The 9,679-nt window shown below is 40.5% G+C and overlaps 2 protein-coding genes across 2 annotated transcripts; both read left to right on the plus strand.

Annotated features, from left to right (window-relative positions):
- Positions 1-1,321: 1,321 nt before the first annotated feature.
- ndufv1 (NADH:ubiquinone oxidoreductase core subunit V1) lies at positions 1,322-5,975 on the plus strand. The gene is made up of 11 exons (XM_041053361.1): positions 1,322-1,388; positions 2,349-2,458; positions 2,549-2,631; positions 2,807-2,977; positions 3,096-3,279; positions 3,597-3,786; positions 3,992-4,204; positions 4,552-4,718; positions 4,807-4,888; positions 5,025-5,170; positions 5,714-5,975. Exons 2-11 carry the CDS (start codon positions 2,354-2,356, stop codon positions 5,789-5,791), a joined length of 1,419 nt encoding a protein of 472 aa, XP_040909295.1. The 5' UTR covers positions 1,322-1,388; positions 2,349-2,353; the 3' UTR covers positions 5,792-5,975.
- A 227-nt stretch (positions 5,976-6,202) lies between these two features.
- On the plus strand, positions 6,203-9,188 carry LOC121191905 (oocyte zinc finger protein XlCOF7.1-like). The gene is made up of 5 exons (XM_041053363.1): positions 6,203-6,230; positions 6,761-6,895; positions 7,017-7,132; positions 7,237-7,380; positions 7,493-9,188. Exons 2-5 carry the CDS (start codon positions 6,796-6,798, stop codon positions 8,177-8,179), a joined length of 1,047 nt encoding a protein of 348 aa, XP_040909297.1. The 5' UTR covers positions 6,203-6,230; positions 6,761-6,795; the 3' UTR covers positions 8,180-9,188.
- Positions 9,189-9,679: the final 491 nt, after the last annotated feature.

The raw sequence follows: 9,679 nt of genomic DNA on the forward strand, positions 1-9,679 counted from the left end.
GGCCTGTATGCTTTCTGAGACTGCAGTTTCACTATCCATCACATCAGCCATACAGGATAATGCAAGCTCACGGGAGCACCAGCTGGGCGATGCATCACTCAGCTTTATGTGGTACTGATTCAAATGATCCCTCAGGTCTGCAGGTTGCATCAAGTGAGGGTTTAATAGGGTTCAGTGAAGATAAGCTGCTGTGATGTAATAACTCTTAACTGTACAGAGACAGATTTTACACAGTTATATATCATTGTTTAAATCACCACATTTCATGGCACTCACATGTAGAGTTGTTTATTTTATAAAAATGAAGAGGTCATCTGAAAACTCTACCTATGCATCTTTACAATTTAGTATCCAGTAATTTGGTTGTAGACCTTTTTTGATAGCAGATACTTGTCATTAGAAGGAAAAGTACAAGTGTAGCTAATAACATTAACAATGGCTCAGATCTGTTCACGTATCTGAGACAGTGTGACAGTGTGCCAGCAAGAACAATGTGAACTGAAGCAGCTATATGGAATTCAGTTATAACTAATGTCAGTAATGACATGACAAAATTTTGACAGGGAAAAGAAAGCTTATTATAAGAGGGTTTCCATTAGTCACTGCTACGTTTTTGCCCCAAAACAAGATCAGCAAATATGAGTAGGCTACCACTAATGGGTTCATAGCCTAATAATATATCAGTAAGAACAGATACTAATATTGAGACAAGGAATACGGCAAATATCTGTTTTTTTCTTATTATATGTGTGCTGCTGTTATCGTATGAACTGATATGGTGTATTTTTTAAAGCTAAATTTGATGCAGAGAAAAAAACCCATGGTTATGAAATGTTATACATTTTACACTAATACTAATATACAGTAAGATCTACTTAAAAATTAACCACAATGCTTTTCATTATTTAAGCTTTCTAAAGAATGATCCTCATATTGATAATGTCATGTAAATATAAATATTTCTACCCTTTAAACATAAATATAATATAAAAATATTTTTGCCTGTGCAGTTGGTTTCAAAGAAGTGCTTTTGACCACACACTCTCTCTTTCTCTCTCACACACAAAGACATATAAGTAAAAGAAACCGCTGTGTAAAAAAAACATATAATTTGCAGGTAAAGTCTTATTTCTGCAAAGTAACCGGCAAGTAACTAGTGGTAGCACCATAACACATACACACACAGACTGACCTTTAGTAAGGACAGGCTGTTGTTATGAAATTATTATTTTTCAAATGCGGAGAGGGCGGTTCACAGTCATGTTGTGCAACCAAATCTTTTAAATAATCCTCCACAACCCTGCGGCGGTGTGTTGTTGATGACTGCGTCCGGGCCGTGTGCTCGTTTACTTCCTGTCGATATTTCATAAACTCGGGACGTAACGGAGGTAAGAAGGACCGATTGTTTGCTAATTCAGATCAAACCTTTCGTCGGGTCTTTGCTTTTGATGTGACAGTTGATATTAACAAGTTAATTAATCCATTGTCGCTATATGATTTGCACGTTGCACCGCGAATTTGCTGCTTTTATTTTGACATTGCAAGGTTAACCGCTAGCTAACTCGGCTAAGCTAGGCTAGTAGAAGCTAAATGAGCATGGAGGTCAGCTTGTACTTTCATAATTGCACTTAAGCGGGGAAAACTAGTTCAGATATAGCCATAGTTATTCATTTAATTTAGTAGTATGTTGTCCTGAAAGTATACAACTGGAGTGTGGGCTTTGATTGAATATTGCTGGCGTTTGCCCTAAACTTTGTTAGCTAACTCAACACCTCTGACATAACATCACGTAAGAAGTTACACAAGATCGCAGTGAAAGCTATTCGATTTTCCATATTTCTAAAAAAAAATACATATATATATATATATATATATCACGCAAACATCGATTGGTCACCACCAAAAGTGACATCTGACAATCTAGTGTTAGTTATCTCAATTGTGTTGAAATAAAATGCGATCCAGTGTCGGTCGGTCCTTTGTTTTGATGCAGCTTAATATGATGAAAACAGTTGTTTGGCATTTACGATAAAAGGTTGTTCACATCAGTTTACAGCACGATTCATCTATTAAAACCAATATGTACTGTAATCCAACCAAATTGATTGGTTGTTGCTCTGGTTGAGTCCAAAACCACACTGACACTTTTATTTTCTTCTTCAAATAAACGTGTGTAAGTGTGTCTATACTAGTTCCAATACCTAACCTATGACTTTGTGTAAGTGTGCAACTGCAACCTTTCCTGCTTAAGCTTCAGGAATTGCTAAGGACAAGCATGTACTGTATGCAACCTAAACTAACCTGTATGGCCCATTGTCAACATCTGACAGTGTGTTACTGTCCTGCAGGAAGGATGCTGTCCCTTTCTCGAGCTGTAGTGAGCGGGGTGGCACGAGCCCCAGCTGCTATCAGTCAAGGTGGAGTGACTGCTATCACCCGATTCAACAGCACAGCACAGGTACCTGGCCTAAATTCATTTGAAAGTAACATAATTAAATGGTAGTGGAAATTATCACTCACATTGTTCGTCTTTGCCTTGTGTTTCCAGAGTGCTCCTAAGAAAACAACATTTGGACCTCTAGCAGATGAGGACAGAATTTTCACAAACCTTTATGGCCGTCATGACTGGAGGTAACACCACTGATGCTATTCTCATGTTCTTTGAAAATGTAAAAGAAATATTGATATTTTTTTAAATATTCTTTTATTTTATAAAGAATCTTTGTTGGATTAAAAGAGTAATTATTAATCAGTAATTCGTGTTAAACGGAACACAGTCCTCACCTGCTCTATATTTGTACTTCAGACTGAAGGGCGCTTTGAAGCGTGGTGACTGGTACAAAACCAAGGAGATCCTTCTAAAGGGAGTCGACTGGATCCTCAATGAGATAAAGGTTTCTGGCCTGCGTGGGAGAGGCGGAGCTGGTTTCCCTACAGGCATGAAGTGGAGCTTCATGAACAAACCCAGCGATGGCAGGTCAGTGAGGAGACCAACAGATGTACACACATTTACGCTTTTGGGGGTTTTTTTTCCTACTTGAAGTCAACCAGAAAAAAATGACACTATTTAACTCACTCCTAATTTCTCTCTAAAGGCCAAAGTATTTGGTGGTGAATGCAGATGAGGGAGAGCCTGGCACCTGTAAGGACAGGGAGATCATGAGGAACGACCCACACAAGCTGGTGGAGGGCTGTCTGGTTGCTGGCAGGGCCATGGGGGCCCGTGCGGCTTATATCTATATAAGAGGAGAGTTCTACAATGAGTCATCCAACCTGCAGGTGAAAATGGACAAAGTGAACCCTCAGATTTAAAGTTTTAAATGACAGAATTTAGATAATTGTACTGTACATTTGTTTCAAATAAATGTTTGGAGAAAGGAGTTAGAAATAGCACCACTTTGTTTTTCACAGTAAAAAATATTTCTACACTATTAAATTTGTAAATACAAGCACAAGGGCACAGTCTTGGGCAATTTCAACAATTTGTAGGTCAAAAGCACTTACATCTCTGATAGTTTATGTACAACACAAGGTATAATTATAATACTATGTTATTCATCCTATTGGAGCATTATATTTTTAATATCTGTTCTTAGGTTGCTATCAATGAAGCCTACGCTGCCGGGCTGATTGGAAAGAACGCCTGTGGCTCCGGTTATGATTTTGATGTGTTTGTGATGCGTGGCGCTGGAGCATACATCTGTGGAGAGGAGACTGCTCTTATTGAGTCACTGGAGGGGAAGCAGGGGAAGCCCCGCCTGAAGCCCCCATTTCCTGCTGATGTGGGTGAGTTTCAGTGGATAGAGGGGGTTTGAAAAAATACTGGTCTTATTCGTCCTGTGCTTGCATCACCCACTGCATTTTTACATTGGCAATGTTTTCTTCAGCCTATTGGTAATTATGATCTGACACTCAGAGGCCTAAAGCTGGACGTCTTGCCGAATAAAAACAGTTCTGAAATATCTACTTCACTTTTCCTCCTATCTTACAGGCGTGTTTGGTTGCCCGACAACTGTTGCCAATGTGGAGACGGTATCCGTGGCACCCACCATCTGTCGTCGTGGAGGCTCGTGGTTTCTGGGCTTTGGCAGAGAGAGAAACTCCGGCACAAAGCTCTTCAACATCTCTGGCCATGTTAACCACCCCTGCACTGTGGAGGAGGAGATGTCTGTCCCTCTGAAAGACCTCATCGAGAGGCATGCAGGTACAAATGTTGTAATGTGTGTTTTTGACTCATATTTATTGAGACAGTATATTTGAGATAATAACACCTTGGGTCTCAAACTGAGGGATAGAGTGAGATGTTGATGCTTTTATAAAATGATATATGGGATTTTGTTATTGCAAGAAAATTCCTTTTTCTTGCGAAGTAATGAGCCCCCCAAAAAACAATTAAGTGAAACTGGTGGAAAGGGACAACCTAAATGCATCATGTGTTTTTCTGCACCACGGGGGTCATGGGCTGAAAAGATTAAGATAGCTTAACGTAAGCACAGCCTAAGTGAATGCAGTTTTTTTTTAACTTAATTGAAACAAACATCTGTCTTGTAGGTGGAGTGCGTGGCGGGTGGGATAACCTGCTGGCTGTAATCCCCGGTGGCTCCTCAACACCCCTCATTCCCAAAAAAGTGTGTGAAGAGGTCCTGATGGACTTTGACGGCCTCATTCAGGCTCAGACTGGGCTGGGCACAGCTGCTATTATCGTCATGGACAAATCAGTAAGTTTGACTCTTCTACATCATTTTTCTTCATGCGTAAAGAAATTGGCAAACATCTGTTACATTGGTGGACACGTTGTTTTTGCAGACTGACATTATCAGAGCCATTGCACGCCTGATTGAGTTCTACAAACATGAGAGCTGCGGCCAGTGCACACCATGCAGAGAAGGTAAGGGCTGCTTGAGTGTCATTTTACGCATCGATAGTACCAACGTTAGTGCTTCACGCAGTCAGGATTTTTCACTGTGTAGCAATATCTCTAACAGACATTTAAATTCTATGTTTTTCTCCTTCTCTTTCTGTAGGAGTGGACTGGATGAACAAGATGATGTGGCGTTTTGTGCGTGGTGACGCACGGCCAGCGGAGATCGACATGATTTGGGAGCTCAGTAAGCAAATTGAGGGGCACACTATCTGTGCCCTGGGAGATGGTGCGGCATGGCCAGTGCAGGTAACCACATGGCTCTCATCACGCATTTGCATAATTACAGGATCATTTAAAGAATTAATAGAGAACTCTGGGAAAGGACTGAACTGACACTTAGCAAGCTGCGGGTGTTGTGGTCCTATTAAATTATATTGCCTTGCATGGAAAATTTTCCGATATTATGTCCACCCCCATTGTGAGCAAAATAGTGCCTCCAAGATTACCACCTCTTAACACCTCTCCAGCAGAGTAACAAAAAATGAATATAATAAGCTTCATGAAGGAAAGATTTACTGCTGGGCTGCATTAGATTAGGCTAGGTGTAACTATGGACAGTGAACTCACACCTACAAACCATAACCTCAAAAAATAATGCATTTGAGGCCCTTCATTCCATGTCATTAATTTTTAACCTAAATATTAAAGTTGTCTCCAGGAAATAACACTTTAACTTCATTTTTTTGTAGAAAGAAAAAATGACAAAACTGTTTGTTGTACAGAATCTGTTATTCTTCTGCTTTAATTCGAGATCAATGTACTATTTCCCTTTGTCTTCTGTGTTCTCAGGGACTGATCAGACACTTCAGGCCTGTGATGGAAAGCCGCATTGCTGAATACCAGCAACAGCAGCAGGCCAGGGCTTAATTGGCTCCTTGAACTCTTTGAACTTCTTCTCCTGCCTCATATGCCCTTAACCCCATGCTTGTGTCACTGACAAATTATTTAAAAAGAAAATGTGCCGTCTTATCACCTCATCATCAAGTTTTGCATTGATGTGTCTGCCTTGTCTGATGAAATTACCAATAAAGTTCTATGAACCTTAAATTAGTGTTTGGCTTCTCAGCGTTTCATTTCTTTTCTCTCATTATTGCTGACACGGTTGCTGTCTTCTCAGCTTTTTTGTTCTGTGTTTGCCCTGAGTGTTAGTTTGGTTGACTAAAAGCCACTGTACAAACAATGTGATGGTGAGTTCCAGGCTGCGTTTTCAAAATCTCGCGATAACGTCATGGACGCCAGCCTTGCCCATATCACGTGACGTGGGCGGACCATTCATCGGGGCTTCATTTAGTAAACGCGTCGAACGGTAAGAAATGGTTCCCTTTTTTGCATTGTTTACAAAAACGTAAATCCAAATTAATAGTAATTCCACACACCGGGTGCAGGTTTAAACCACACGGGCGCAACACAAAAGGAAGCACAAGGCAACGGAAATTAAAAACTGTTAAAATACATGAGCACGATTGTCTGGCTTCTAGTTGTAGCTGTGCATGTCGACCAGCGTCCCTTGCCTCCATCCCTCTGTCAGCTAGCTCAGGCCCAAGGCTTGCTGTTTTGTTTTTATTTCATCGCTTGTCTGCCCGAAGCAAGTCAAATTCCACCATCTAATCGTGCGTATATTTATTTTACAAAGTTTACTTTGCTTTCGCTGAGACCAACCACCAATCTTTAAATATTTAGTCTAAACACCCTGCTACTTTGTTCGCGGTTAAACTTGACGCTAGCCTTAGGACTGTTGCTGCTGCTCTCTGCTGTCAGTTCAGCTTTAACTGCAAACATAACGTGTATGATGTGTGTTCAGTGTGTGTACTACAGCGGTGTTTTCCTGTGTTACAGCTCCATGTGGTTGGGAAGTGAGTGAAAGCATCAGCATGGAAATGTTGAAGATAGAACAAGTCATTGTTGGGAGTGAGATGAGATCCACCGCAGCCGAGATCAAGTCTGAGCCCGTGGTCACCCCTCTGCAGGCCTGTAAGCTTACATATGCATAGTTCATACATGATGTGATGCTGTGAACCAAATCCTAACTGCTCACAGCAGACATGCCTTGCTGCCCTGCAGTTAAACAACTTGTCATTTCATTGTGATGCAGATCAGCATGAGAGCCTGCAGTGTTTTCAGTGCTTCATCACCTTCTGTAACTCTAAAGCCAAGGAGAGACACATGAGAAAGAGTCACCGAGACCAGTACAAACAGCAGCTGCAGCAGGTAGCGAATAGCAGACAACAAAATAAAATCGACAGTTCAAGCTTCAAGTAAACAAACTGAGCAATTCATGTGAGGTTAGTAATATCCTATTCTTCATTTTGCAGACTAATACGGTTTTTACCTGTTACAAGTGTGACAAGTGCTTCTCCTCCTCTGAGGAGCTCAGCCAGCATCAGGCCAGCCACAGCACAGAGGAGAAACCCTTCTGCTGCCCCTACTGCCGGAAAAGCTTCTTTACCTTCACTGAGGTGAGAGCACAACAGGCTACATGGAATTTATTTTCGTGCTGTATATGTTATTTGATAAATGATAAAATAATTGTTTATTGTCTTTTGATGAGCATTTAATGTTTCAATGCAGCTGAACAAACACAGACGACATGAATGCATTGAGCGACGGTGTCCCTGCAGGGACTGTGGTGCCTTGTTCCCCAGTCCTTCACGACTTCGCAACCATCGCATTGCAGTTCACCCCCAGCGTCCTGTAGTGGCTGATGACATCAACACCTACCAGTGCTGCAAATGTGGTCATGGTTTCCAGACAGAACAAGAGCTCCTGCAGCACCAGGAGAGATTTGCAAGTGATCTAAACTGTGACATTAAGCTGCAAGGAAAAAAACGTGGCCGCAAACCCAAGTGCGCAGCTCAAGGAGGGATGGTTGACAGCAAGAAGATCAAACAAGAAGAGGAATCAGGGGGATGCAAAGAATATGATGACTCTCCGACAGAGGGATGTCCCACCAATGAGCTGCAACCAGAGCTCAAGATCCCTTGTCCCGAACCAGATTGTGACCTCATATTTCCTTCTGTTGCAGCCCTGCGGGCACACAAGAGGGGGAAACATGGGCCTCCCCCTCGAAAGACTCACTTATGCACAGAGTGTGATGAGAGTTATTCTCGGCCTGAGCAGCTCAAAGCACACACGGCCAGGGCTCACTGTTCTGGATACACCTGTCCCACCAGTGGAAAGAGCTTTGTGCAAGAGAGTGCCCTAATGGTCCATCAGAACACTTACACTGAGGGAGATAAGGCAGCAGAAAATAGATAATAAAAGGGGAAAAGACTGCAGCTTCATCCTACAACATTCAGTTAAATGATTGTCAGAGTATTTCTTGCCATTTTCTGTTTAGTGAAGGAAGAAGATTTTTATGTGAATATTTTATTGTGAGAGTTTTTGAAAAAAGGTTATGCAACTCAGTTGAAATATGGAGGTTGTTTCTGGAACATCAATTTGTAATTGCTTTTAGAACAACATCCTACACTTGTGAATAAAACTCTATATCGCTCTGTACATAATTATGATTTATGTTCACTCTGAAATCATGTCAAAAGGCCCTTTTTGCTGCCCACAGTACCTCTGTTGTACCTGAAATGTTTTATATTCATTGTAGAGTAACTAGTTAATTCTTCCTCAAATGTGGGAATGTTTTGTATTTAACTGTATTGTTATTTTCAGGAAAACTCATAAAGGTGACAACTACACAGAGAATGTAAGTCCTGCCTAAGGATAAATGGACCCGTGTATAGGATTCTCTACTATGGGACTTCAATGATGTAATCTTGGGGTCTTATTTTTCTTTCCAAAAGTAAATAATTGTTGCATTAATACTTACATTTCTGTGGTGTCTTTGTCACTTTGTGTGAGAGTTAGTGTGTATGTATGAATGGGTTATAGGATGCTTATGTCATTTGTGAATTAGTATACTGTAGATATACTATCACTGCTGCCATTTAATATACTGTATTTAGACTACTACATAGTACATCACACTTACACCTTAGCAGGAATTGTCATTAAGAAAAATAACAATGAACAAACCTATCAGCTAAACAATTTGCTACCCACTACCCAGTATATAAAGCAGTCAAATTGAACAATATTATAATAATAAAACACTGATGGGTGCCATTCTACATAATTAGTACTTTTACTTTTGATGATTTAATTAAATTTGTTGCTAATGCCTCTGCTGTTGAATGCAGGAATTGTAATGGGATTTTTCTCAATTGTGGTAATGCTACTTCTGGTCAAGTAAATGGTCTGAATACTTCTTCCACTACTGGTGCTATTGTGATTGGCTGTTTTGATTACACAGTTTTCAACTCATGCACAAGAATTAGCAAAATGTTTTACCTCCTGGGGGACCCCGGGGCAAAAATGTGTTGTTGTGCCCCAATTAATCTCCACTAACGTGGCCCTTTCATTCATTTCCCCAGGCACTCAGAAAGCAACCAAGAGGTGAAATGATTAATTGGTTATTCGTTTAGTTGTTTAAGAGGGAAACAATTGGCAACACTGATTTTTAAACAAAACTTCAGTGCAATGAGATTCCCAAATGTGAAAATTTGCCAATTTTCCATGTTAGTGAATTTTTTGAGCTTATGACTGCTGCTCTGCCAGAAAAAAAAACATGCCATTAGAATATTTTAACTTGGGCTTTAGGGGATGATAATTGACATTTTCTACTATTTCCTGACATTTTATTCACAAAACAATTTTTAAAGAAAATAATCATCAAATGAATCAATGATGGAAATAATTGTTGGT

Source organism: Toxotes jaculatrix, chromosome 13, assembly GCF_017976425.1.
Source record: "Toxotes jaculatrix isolate fToxJac2 chromosome 13, fToxJac2.pri, whole genome shotgun sequence".
Lineage (NCBI taxonomy): Eukaryota > Metazoa > Chordata > Actinopteri > Toxotidae > Toxotes > Toxotes jaculatrix.